We start from the raw sequence: 13,059 nt of genomic DNA, 5'->3' as shown, positions 1-13,059 counted from the left end.
TCTCGATCCTACCGAGACACAAGATGGCGGCCGCTCCGGACTGTTTGGAATGTTGACAGACACCCGAGAGCCAATCAGCTTTCCGCTCTCGAACTCGCGTAGCGCACTCCAGTGCGCATACCGGGGCGCGCTTATAGATGTATATATATATTTTTAACCTAAATTACTCAAAATCCACTGGAGCACATAGCAAAGGCACATCGGGCTACCAGTCCCTACAATTTTGCCAATTTTGGTGGAAATCCATTCAGCCGTTCGGGCTAAAAGTGAGTCCAACCGCCCTATGGAAATTAACATGGGGACCCCCCTTTTATCTTGGCCCCCGCTTGACGAATCCCCCCCAAACTTTCAGGGAAGGAGCGCAGCGAGGCAAATTTAAGGAAAATTACAGGCAGATCCCTAAATCGGCGCCAAAGTTATTCCCAATAGAATGTTGCGGATTTCCTATGGAAAACAATCCTAACTAAAACTACCTACTGGCGACCGCCAGTAGGTAAAATATATATATATATATATATATATATATGTATATAATCATTTTTTTCATATTCTGTGTGGTCTGACGTGCCTTCGGGGTCCCTTGGTTGGCCCTTCTCTTCTGGTGGCTGCTGGTTCAGCCCTTTTGGCAAGTGTGTATTTTTTGGCTGCTTGCTAAGCCGTCTGTGGTTCCTACCGCAGGTCTTATGTTCTTGTTCTTTGATGCAGGATTTTTCTTACATTGGTACCCATGTTTTCTTTGGAACGTGTCATACCCTAAGTGGGGTACTTGTAGCTTTTGTATAGCTCTGTCCTACGAAGGATGGGTGTGGACTCCCTTTTGGGGTTCCTCACCTCTCCTGGCATCAGTCTATTCCTCTGGTGTGGTTTCTTTGATCTTGTCTGGGCGTAGCTTGCGCTGCTCTAAGTTCTGTCATTCTCAGTATCCACTGCATCGCTAGACCAGCTTTTACGTGCCGTCTGCAGCGTTTTGCTATGGTGTTTCCACCCCCTTTTCTGTTCGGCTTTTCGGCCTGGCCCCTCTCGGGTATTCCAGGGGGGGGGTATTTTCCTGTTTTCTTGTTGACGGCTTGGTTCGTCCTCCGTCTTTCTCTTCTTCTTTTCTAGCTGGTCCTGCTTCTTTTCGTGGGTCGGTTTCTGTCTGGAACGGTCTCCTTTAGGTCGTTCTGGATTTCCCTGGTCTTGCTTTCGTCTTGAGCTCGACTTGGTCTGGGTGCTCGGCTTCGTGGTGCTTGCATCCTGCTGGCTGTGCCCTCCTGCTCTTTTTGGTCCACGGCTGGGGGTACTGGCGTGGGTCCTTGTGTTCTGCTGGAGCCTTGCGCAACTGCTTCTTTCTTCTCCTGATTGCCTTTTTTGGCTATGGGGCCACTCAGTCTTGTCTGTAGTCTCAAGGCTGTGGCCGGTTCAGCTGTCCCCTTCACTGTGTGTGTGTTTTCCGGTGTAGGGTTTTGGCTCTGTTTCCACCTCTTCTCCTTGGAGTCTTGGGGTGATTCTTTCTTCCTCAGTACTCCTCTGCTGTTGTCTGTCCCTTTGGGGCTCTCTGGCAGATGTCCCTGGTATCTTGGCAGAGCTTGGGGTGTCCGGGCCTCCCTTCGCCTCGTCCTTGCTTCCTTCTGCTTGGTGGGGGCTGGGCCGCCCTTCCTGTCCCCTTTATACATCCCCTGCTGGGGCTCTGTATTTCTTCCTACTGGGGGGCTCTATCGCAGGCCCTCCTCCCTTCTGGGTATGGCTAGGGTATCTATTCTACATTAAGGAATCTTGGCTAGTAGTCTCTTTCAGATGTACGAGTTACTTACCTTCGGTAACGATGTATCTGGTAGAGACGATTCTAGCCACAGATTCCTTCACGACCCTCCCTCCCATTCCGTTCTGCGAGGACCCTTAGCTTGGTTTTCTGCACTCGCCTGCCTCTGGGTAGTTTGTCTTCTGCGAGGGCCCTCTTTCACTTTCTTCCTAGCTGGATTCTTTGTTCTGTTTGTTTGCATCTACTCCTTCCTTTCTGGTACTTGATCGGTAGGTTCATGTGTACTTCTGCATTCCTACACCCTAGTGTTTCCAGTGTGGGGCCTACTCGGAAATCTCGAGCAATGAATAAGGGAGAAAGTATGACTCATGTGCATGCCTTTGAGTTGGGGTCTCTTGGCTGTGCCTCAGCCCTTAGCTCTTTTCAGGGTGTGCAACTCTCCTTGATGGTGTTGTATAGGGAAATTTGTTGTTACTCTTCTGTTCTGAACTTCTCGTCCTTCACTGTTAATGGCCTGTGGTTGCAGGCTTCTTTCGTCTGCTGCAACATTTTTTGCATGTTTTTTTCTGCCTCCAGGGAGAATGTCATATTTGCTTGCAAGGTTGCTTTGCGGTAACTGTGCTCTGCTCTTCCCTTCTATGAAATTCGGTGCCACAGTGCCTGGCACCTCCCTGAATGGTGATGTTCCTCACCATTTGCTTCTTTCCTTTCTGTTTATCTGATTTTTCGCACACTGTTCCCATATTCTCACAGTTTTTGTTTGTGATGGCTCTGTGTTGTGGCACAGAAAAGTTCTCCGAAGAAAACTGATGATCGTGTGCCAGGGTGGGTCTTAACTGACCTCGCTGAAGTCACGCCTGCGGACGACGTCAGGGCGGAGTCACGTGGTACCGCTCCCGGCGCGCAGAGATGCTGTGGCAAAGAAAAATTTCCGGATCCAGTCTCATGCCTGGGGATAATTCTACATTAAGGAATCTTCGGCTAGAATAGTCTTTACCAGATACATTGTTACCAAAGGTAAGTAACTCGGACGGCGGGCGCAACCAAATGTAAATGATACTGAACTAGACCAATGCATTTAACAAAAGCTCATTTGTGTATGTGTGTGTCTTTATCATGCTTTTCTTTAGATATTAGTGAAAACTCGCTGTAAAATGATACGCTTGTGTGCGCTAAATGAATTGTTGCAACAAGTGAGCACCCTTTGACTTCTGATTATTGGGGAAAAATGGGATGAAGGGAGGTGGCGCATATGGCGTTGTGATCCTCTCCTGGTCCCATTGAATTTTGGCTTGTGAAAGGTGTGCTTGATTTTGGCTAACTTATTCGTCCTCTCCACAGCCCCTGAAGTGCATCATCAAGCATCAGAATGGCAGCACAGACACCGTCCTGCTGAACCACACCTTCAACGAGACCCAGATCGAGTGGTTTCAGGCTGGCAGTGCACTTAACCGCATGAAACAGCTGCAGTGACAGCCTATTTTGAACAAGCTGCTCTGTCCTATTTCAAATGTTTAGTCATGTAACTGACACCTCTTCACTTAACATTTGTTTGCCGCTTCTGTAAAGGAATTGTCTGTGTCCGTTTAATTTCTTTTGCAGTATTCATCATTCAGTCTGGTCTACAGAGGGCTTCTTTGTGTGAAGCTTCAGGTCCCCTTCATCTTGTCCGCCTGACTCTCCATTTTCCCATATTTATTTAGAAAACGCACAGCTGATTTATTTCTATCCTGTACTCATGCCAGGGACTGAATCATTTTATATAACATATATAAACTATGTACATAATAAACAGCAAATCTTGGATCATAGCCAAAGCTGGCACAGTTGGTGGTGTTCCTCTCTGCTTGGTCTTCGGCATTTTTATTCAAGCCCAGAGAGACAGTTCTTTGGAGGGGGATAAGGTGGTATGACATAGAGCTGAGCAGCCAGTCCCTTTAAAGAAAATATTGTATATAAACAGTTCAGGGGAGGATGTGCTAGGACAGAAAAACAAAAGCAGATTTAGGAATGTTAACTGTCATCAGATTGCTTCTATGGTACTGACGATACAAGGGCAAATGATGCCCAAGCAATTTTGTATGTGAATTGAAGGCCAGCAATTGATACCCTGAACGTGCCTGGTAGTTTAGATCTGCCTTCAAATGATGTTCTAAAACACTTCTTCAAAATAGATAGTCCTCCTTTGCGGGGAAGTCGTTTATGTTGATAAAAATCTAATTCAGTCAAAACTTCCATCCCTTTTCCCAATTTGAGATCTGTACCTTGCAAAATGTGAGGGGTGGTTTTACAGAACTTTCTGTGACTGATGGCCTTCACATGCCAAAATCTTGGAGACTGTAACTTCATATTGAAGCAATAAGTAATAGAGAGGGAATGCGAGTTGCACAAAAAGTAATATTTGGCATGGAATTCTGTCTAGCAGCAAGGTTTTTGAAAATTGGGGCATTGCCTTGGAATGTCTTTTGGTAAAAATGAGTGGGCTCGCTGTTGTAGTGTGCTGAATTCCAGTTCTTAGACCATGCATTTAGATCTTTTTGGTACCCAATTCTGTTTACGTGGGCAGTGAGGGTAACAAAAGTTCTATGTTTCTCTTCTTTTGAAAAATTGCCTTTCTTCCTCCTCAAAACAATGTTTAGAGTTGCCTTTGCACACCCTACCCTTATTGAATCTGCATTGCACCTCTTAAATATGGTGTGTTGGTGGATTTGTTTTGCCTCCTCCTTTCTGCGTCTACACAGATCCTAATTGTTGATATGGATTCTTGGGTGCAGCAAGATAGAGAGGATTCAGGTGGTCCCAGACATTTACTTTTAAGAGAATCTGGGATGGCTCAAATAGCATCACAACAGTCTTACCACTAGTATTCCCACAGTTGCACCTTTGTCAATTTCCCAGTGTCTTTGACTCCACCTCTCAGTCTCCCTATCCTTTAAATCAAAGAGGGAGTCCACACCATCCTTCTATTCAGTCTGACATATGTATTGCTGGTCTTGTCCAAGGCATACACTAAACCTTGGGGTTTTCCAGCAAGTAAAGCCATCATGGATTCTTTTTTCTTTCCTAAAGAGTATACAGCTCCATGCTAATGAATTTGAGGTTACCGAAGCAGCTGTATGATTGTAACAGGTATGTAAGGTTCCGTTCTTCAGTATTAGAACATTATTGGATTCTCATGCTTTCAGTACTCCAGTCTTCTGATGTCATCCCAAGAATGGGGAGGCATTGAACGTTTGGTAATTTGAAAAGAATACTTCTTGTATGTAAATCCAGTCTCCCTCGCAACCCAGCATTTGCCATTTACTCCTGCTCTCGTCATTTAATCTTGGTCTCAGCCTTCTGATTCTACAAGAAATATGTGCTCTGTTGAACTAGGTTTAACTCGTGCTCTAGACCTTTAGACAGGGTCTTAGACTTCAGATTCAACAAAAAATGTAAGGTGCTCTGTTGAGCTAGGATTAATTTGTGAGACAAGAAAGGTGGGAATGAAAAAAGACCTTAACAGAGTATGCCTTTCTGTTGCCTACTGCAAAGCGGGCAGTCTGAGACTTGCCATGTTTTATGGAAATCATCACCTAATTGGGGAGTTTCATGGTTACCTTTAAGGTCTCCAGTTAATGGGGTTCTTGTAGTAGATTTTTGACTGATAGAATTATTTAAGGTGAGAGGCACTGACCTTCAATCCTTACTGCTTTTCAAACAGTGGCTGCAATTGTCTACCATTTCAATTTTGGTGAGTGAAGTTTCCAGCTCTCATATGGGTCTTCAACTGACCACAATGTACACGCACAAAGCTGCCTCCAGCGGCAGATAGGTTTTGGTTAGCAGGTGCTTCCAAAATGTCCTCAGTTGTTGCACTCTTTTTTTAAGCTGTTTGCCGCAATTTTTGTGGAAGTTTAGGACCTTCATTTTGTTTATTTCGCTGTGCTGCTTTAGGATTTGCGGGTTGGGATGCTCTTAATATTTTACTGTAATATTACAAAGGAAAATAATTTGCTGTCTTCAGTGTCAAAATTCTGGATTCTGTAGTGGCTGGAAGATGGCAAGCACACCTATGTTTTAATACTGTAATGTGGAAATCCAGGGGTCTTAGTTAAATAAAAACAAAATGCAGACTTATGAGTTGCCTTGTATCTTCTTCAATAGTTTGTAAAACTCTCTCAACATGTACCGGTTGAGGATGGAGTACTGTTGACATTTTTATTGATTTTTCGGAAAGTATTGACCTATGTGGCAGAGCTTTTCTGAGGACGCATGTATGTTGGACATAAATCTCTTTTGAATGCACTAAGGGCCATATGTATCAAGCTTCCCTTTTGCGATTCTGAATTTGCGATTTTCTGCGAATCGCAAAATGGTATGTATGTAAAAAATCGCAAAAAATAGCGATTCTATAAAAATCGCTATTTTCATTGCGATACCCCTAATAGCGATTCCTTAACGTCAAAAATCGAAATTTTGCGATTCCTTAACGTAAAAAAATCGCAATTTTGCGATTTTCGCAAATCTGCTAATTGGAAACTCAGGTGCAGCTTGATGACATCACAACAAGGAAGTGTGCACCTGAGTTGCTGAATCAGTCGGAGAGAAGGAGTGGTGGAGAGGGAGCTCTGCAGTGGTGAAAAGAATGGTAGACAATGGAGACATGGCCAGCCAGGAAACACAGCAGCAGCAGGGGGAAGGGCAGAGGAAAAGAAAGCAAAAGTTTTCTGAGACAGAGTTGGAGTGTAGTGTAGTTCCTATTTTCCCAATAGGCTCTGAGCATTGGAATAACATAAACAGCAGTGTAGACGTAGGACTGAGGTCATCTAGGTCTCTACTGACTATGTTAAACTTAATTTAGGTTTGCGCCAGCTAGCTCAGAGGTCACTTTAAACTTTCTTGAATGATGAGGGATGGATAACCTTCCTTGGCTCAGACAAGAAGGGATTCAATTTCCGACAACCGCATAAACATGACAACTTTGCTTCCTCAGAATAAGAGTATATCTCTAGAGTCGTGTGAAAACAATAGACCGATATTTCACTCAAGTCAGCAGGGCATACTTAGTTTCACCAGAGTGCAGAGAAATAGACGGGCGTTTTCAATAAAAAAGGTGTTCTTTATTGAGCAGTCTTCTTTCTCATGCAAGAGAAATTAATTGCCACAATTGCAATACTTAAAGTAGAGTGTGTACAGTATAAGTAGTATTATGAAATAATACTGTAAAAGCATTTATACGGTTTCTTAGCCATATGATACTTTAAAATGGATAAAATATATACATACATAAATACATTAACTAAAAGGCTCAACTGGTGCTTCTAACTACGCCTACCCCGGTGTACCTGACCTAAGCCTAATACGTGGAAAGGGACAAGTAAGTAACGATGTTAAGTTAAGTTGGTTAAGATAATTTTGCCAAGAATCTGCATCAAGAATTCTCCTAAGGGTTTAGTCAGCTCCTTACCTTGGTAATAGAATGTGGGAGGTCTGGTATCTCTTTCCTCAGGACTCGATATTCCAGCAACCTGCAAGGGTAGGCTGGAAACACCGGAGCTGGATTTTCTCGGCTGGAGAAAAAGACAGCGTCTCCCTCAGTGCGTCAAACAGGAGGGGCGGCTTCCACTGGCACTCGCATCAGCTGGGCTCTCGGGCAAGTAGATGGCCGCTCTGCTCCAAACCACCGTGTCTTTGCTTAAGGCAACTGTTGGTATTTTATACCTGAAAGGTGCCGGGTTTGACTTAAGGTTGGACATAAGACGTCACCAAGAACTAACAGTTCTTGCAGGACTTCAGGAGTTCTTGTTCAAATCAAAACAAAAGCAGGGGTGGGGGGTTCCCGGGCTGCTGGAGGCTTGGTTTGTTTAAAGAACGCGTTGTGCTTTCTAGGAGTCGATGGGAGTAGCCGTGCTGTGCTTTTGATTGCATGGGCTATTACTCAATATGAATCTGATTCTTATGCCTTTGTCAGGACATTATTGATTATAACCTCACAAGGGCATAAATCTGGAATATCGAATTAGGGTCCTAGATAAGAACACAAAACACCCACTTCACGAATTGATGTCCATCATTACTAAAACTAAGCAATATTAAACATTCAAAGGTGCATGTGTTTTTTTCCGACCCACCCCAAAATACATATTTTGCATTTGAAATGGTATACGGTAAATACACGAAAATGAGTATTTGTACTGTACGCTTTTCAAGCAGTGTTATCATTCAGAGAAATGCATATATATATATCAGCTGAACGAATTGCAAAATTACACATGAAATGGCTCTAAATACAGAAAAGGTCGAGACCATTTCATCACATAGTTATACAAATTTCTGTATATGTGCTAGAGGCTGAGGTAAAATATTGTCTCTAGTATCCTAAAATAGAAGCTCTGTTCTCTAAGAATAGTTCTACTTTAAGCAGAGTACCATGTGTCGAAAAAGGTAAATATTTTGAAAAAATGTGCAAAAATTATTTTGCTTTCAGGGGAAAAGGTTCCAAATATTTTCTGTAGCTTTGTTAAAAATTGAAGGCCGAATTCAGAGTTCAGGGAACGCTGTGTGCTCATTGTTTTTATTTAAGAGTTATTCGAGTTGATTGGAGAGGACATTATTTCAGACATACCCGCTTAAAATTGGTCTACCAGCTCAGGTGAAAGTTCGACCAAGTATGAAAATGCTGCAACAGTGAAATTCTCTGCATGAGTGCATTCATCGATGTTAGGATCAGCAATGCTCACAGAAGGTTGTACCTGTTTCCTCTCGTACTTCTCCACCACCTATTCGTAGTCGGGAAGTCTCAACGAATGCCGTCATCAGAATCTGTAGCCGCTGGGGACAACACGATGCATGAGTCGTTACAGGACCTAGCAAAGTATCGATATCCATTGGTACTGCTGATTGTAGTGTAAGACAGATGTCCAACACGCATTCTTCTCCGCATAGCAGACATCAAAGCACAGGTATGATGCAATCTTGCCAGATCGGTCTGAATGAAATAAACCAGGTTGTACTTAGATCTCTTAGCCGGGCCAATCCGAGGACCTTAGTGCTACGGTCTCGGTATCGTATTGCTAGGGTGGTTTCTTCCATCGTTGCTAGAGTCTTGCCTGTGGATTGGCTTGCTATATCGGTGCAGAAGAAGCAAAAATAAAATTCCTGCCACGAGTCCCAAGATTAAGGGTAGGCAGCCAAAGACCGAATGGACAAAATTCGAGAAGATGCCCAGAACTGTTTCAAATGGTGTTAACAGTCCCGAAAAAATTGTCTTAAATACATGTGCGATGCCACTGGTATCAGACATGTTTAAGATTTGGCTTAAAACTTCTACGAAATGTACGGGGCAATTTGTTGATAAAAGGGTATGTATCTCTGCTGTTGTCCTTGCAACTTGCAGTTCATATGTTTCTTTTGATGACGTTAGAGGCACAGTTATTTGTAAAAGAATAGACTTCATTCTGCTTAAAGTATCAATTCGAATAGAAGAGATATTCAACCGAAGCCATACCGCAGCTCCCATATCTGGATTGCTGTGTGGATACAATACTTGCATACAGCAAACGGACCTGGAAGTTACAGTTGTCAGATAGGCTTTTTGTGGCAGCATGCCACAACAGCTGTGGTCACTTATTAAAATGTAACTACCATTAGAAAGTGGTCTAAAAAATGGCTCTATCTGTTTTGCAGGCTTGCCATGCAGGTGACATGAAAGGTTATTTGAACACCCTTCGCAGGCTCCATGCAAATTAATTCCTTGACACAGAAGTGTACCGCTTAGTAATTTTTTACAATTTTTACCATTAAGAAATACCTCTCTGTTTCCTTCACTTTAACATCTGTGTGTATAAGGTAAATCCCAGGTTCATTTGATGTATTCTTTACCCAACCTTTCATACTGGCCTGCTGGTATATACTCTTGACAGTAATTAAACTAGAAAGTTGTTATCGGAATTGTAATCGTTCCATGTATTATCCATTCAATGACAGGTCTTTCTGACATTGTCAATGGTAATCTCTCGAGTTTTCCAATGCTCAGGATTGTATAATCTGCTCCTTTTTGTGCCAAACTGATTTATTTATCAGTAAGGGTAAAGAGACCGAATAATGACGTTGTGTTGATTAGACACCATGGTACGTAGCCTGAACGCAGATTTTGCAACGTCTTTCCAAGCTGTACAATAGAATGTAATTGAGACTGACCATGTTGTAGCATTAGTAAGTCCTGCTCTATTATATCAATGGCAGACAATACAATACTGTCCAGTGAATATATTCTGGAAGACAGTCGTTAACCCATTGTCCACAACAGAAAGTGATTTTTCCAAATTAATACGATCAATTTCTCGTATTGTTTCTGCTGTCTCAATTTGCATTACTTTCCATGCTTCGTTGTATGCAGCGTATATACCGGCCGCTATGAAACGTTTTTGACGCTGTTTGCGTGGTCCCATTATGAAATCACGCAAGTCAGCACCGTCTTTAAGTAAAGTCAAGTGTTGCTTAATTTCAGCCAGTGTGGATTTCTGTAGCCACTCAAGGCATAGCTTCCCTATACTGTATGTTGTAACAATCCCTGGATGTTGTCTCTGGGAATATCTAGGGTCTGGTCTGGTCATTTTGAACGCCTGTGTTTTGTTCAGGAATCTATCTTGACAGTTATTCGTGTCTGTTGACCAGATCAACCACTTTTTCCAATCCGTATGTGTTCTGTTTTGGTAAAAAATATTAGAAACGTCTATCTCCACATCAGTAGAGCTGTCACTATCAGGCATGGGTTTTGGAATAGACTGTGTGTTCATGTCTTTCATCTTAGCAAGGCCAAGACAAGTAGTTTGTTGAATTGTGTCATTCAAGAAAATAATTTGTTCTGGGATCATGCAGGCCCTAAACAGTGCTTCTAGGCCTTGTACTTGCCAATCTTTGGAACCCCAGATTGTTTTTGTTTCAATGGTGTTTATCCAAATTTCGAAACCGAATGTAGACATTTTGTCATAACATTTTTCTGAATAAATCAATTTAGTATTTGTCAACATTGTTTTTATTCCTGTTCTATTTGACATTTTAAAATAAAACGTTCTTGGGTCATTGTTAAGTCCTGAGAAGTATTGGAATTTATCAGAAAACTTTTTTGAACTGCCTTTTGGTGGAGTAGGACAGTGTTCCCACTGGTTAAAAGATAAAACATTTCTAGGCTGAGCACTTTTATGCAAATAGTGATCACCATAATGGTTGTAGCAGTAAAGCTTTTCATAATTGGATGAACCCCGCAAGTAATCTTGTTCTGTACATTTTGCAGACATTACTAAATCTGACATCATATTCTTAATGTTTTCAAAGTCCCAGTCATCAGAGCAGGTACTAGGTGTCACAAAATCACTTACTGAAATCTTGAGCTGGTGGGGATACTTTAAAAGCTCGACCGGGCCCAAAATGTCATCAGTTCTGTCCCATGCCACCCCAACGGGTATTGGAATGGCTGTGATGTTTACTGATGACCGTTCTCTTTTCTCGATGTGAGAAGATGTGTGTGGTTTTAGGACCAAGTTGATGTTCTGACTTGCTGCTTCCATTGTACTATATTTTCCTTCAATGAATCTTCCCAAACATATAACCATGATGAGCCAAAGCAGGAGGAAAAGTACACCTAACATAATCCAAAATTCAATCCATGGTGAAATTAGGTAAGTCTTTTTCAGTTTTTGGAAAAGTGCAATTACTTTGTTTTTATAACTTTGTGTTGGAGGCGTTTCTTCATGTTCGCTTGGGTCTTCAGAGAAATTGTCGAAGTTGATGAAGTAGCCTGATGCAGTTCTGTCAATTGTTGGAATTGCTTCCGGATTTTCATTTGCTTTTGCATTTTTCTTTGTTTCTTTAGAATAGTCTGAGGCTACATCATTGTAGATTGGTGTTTCTTGACGAACTGTTATTATTTGGGTTTCAAGAGCCACCAGTTCCATGGCATTATTGCACAGTCCTTTTTTTGTTCATTGCTGATTTCTCCAATTTGATTAGTCTCTCAGCATGACCCTCTTGGATTGTAGCAAACTTTGGTATTCTGCTATTTCTTGGGAGTCCACTGGGCCTACTACTTAATATTGGCCACATGATTGTGGTTTTACCAGGTCGATGGATACAACTCGGTTCTCCTTTTTACCAGCATGGGGCGGTAGTACTACTGATCTTGTTCCGTTGATAGCTAAGACAGGTACTGCTTTTCTGTATGAAGGCCCAAATTCCTTCTTTACCGCGATCTTTTCTCTGACCAGATCCCCAATCTTTGGAATCCAGACAGGTCTTGCTGGGACAGGTGGTTTTTCTTCAGTGGATGTAGACTGTTGTTTCAACTTTGTTACTCGGGTTTTTTCTTTTTTCATTTAGATCCTGTAAAACAGCCAAACAATCTTTGATATCAAAGCTTTTTTCTTCTACCACTGAAGTGTGACTTTCTAAGTCCTGAATAAGCATTCTAGTTCCGAACAATAGTTCGTATGGAGTGAGACCTTTTAGAGAGTTTCTTGGCAGATTAAGACTACGTTGGACACTTGTTAAATGTTTGACCCACCCATCACCCGAACCTAATACCCTCGCCGTAATAGATTGCTTTATGTCCCGTTTTTTTCTTTCCACAACCGCATTTCCCTCAGGATGGAAAGGAGAAGAGTACCGCAATGCGATGCCCATACTGTTCATGGCCTCTTTGTAAGCTCGAGAGCTAAACGCAGGACCCTGATCAGAATGTAGCATGCCAATTGCATATGTGCCGATAAAGACTCGCTAATCTTTTATAAGGTTGTATGACGATCCGTCGAGCTCAATATCATCGCGGTCATTACATCGCATCGGCCGTCACATCGGCCATTATCTCATCGCAAGTAGTTGCGCCGCAAATGCTGCAATGTCCCCGGTAGCTTGTCTCCTTTCTGGTAAAGAATTGGCTTGGTAGTTTAGTCTGCCCTGTTCCCATGATGCACTGGGCCAGGGACAGACTGATTTGCATATAGCCAGGTTCTGAGCTGGGATGGGGCAGTGAGATAAATAACGGTGATGGATCAAGCCCTGATCTTTGGACTGGGTAAGAGTAGTCTGCTCAATTCAGACACTCTGTTCATCACCACCCCCTTTTGTAAATCGATTTTGGCCACTATAGGTGTGGCAGGGTATACTCAGACATGAGTCCCTTTCTCACTGCTCCATCAGGATTCAAGCAAGCCGGGCCGAAGAGGCTGAAATGCCAGAAACCGGTCCCCGGTAGCTTGTCTCCTTTCTGGTAAAGAATTGGCTTGGTAGTTTAGTCTGCCCTGTTCCCATGATGCACTGGGCCAGGGACAGACTGATTT

General features: G+C 42.7%; 1 protein-coding gene across 1 annotated transcript in view; it reads left to right on the top strand.

Annotated features, from left to right (window-relative positions):
* Positions 1 to 5,860, top strand: part of ACO2 (aconitase 2) — a 340,183-nt gene extending 334,323 nt beyond the window's left edge. The window contains exon 18 of the mRNA XM_086963512.1: positions 3,083 to 5,860. Coding sequence (XP_086819638.1) covers positions 3,083 to 3,214 — 132 coding nt within the window. The 3' untranslated portion in view covers positions 3,215 to 5,860. The remainder of the gene's footprint in view (positions 1 to 3,082) is intronic.
* The last annotated feature ends 7,199 nt before the right edge of the window (positions 5,861 to 13,059 follow it).

The sequence above is a fragment of the Lissotriton vulgaris genome, chromosome 1_1 (assembly GCF_964263255.1).
Source record: "Lissotriton vulgaris chromosome 1_1, aLisVul1.2, whole genome shotgun sequence".
Taxonomy (NCBI): domain Eukaryota; kingdom Metazoa; phylum Chordata; class Amphibia; order Caudata; family Salamandridae; genus Lissotriton; species Lissotriton vulgaris.
Note: the sequence above shows the minus strand (reverse complement) of the source record. Positions and strands in the feature narration are given on the sequence as shown.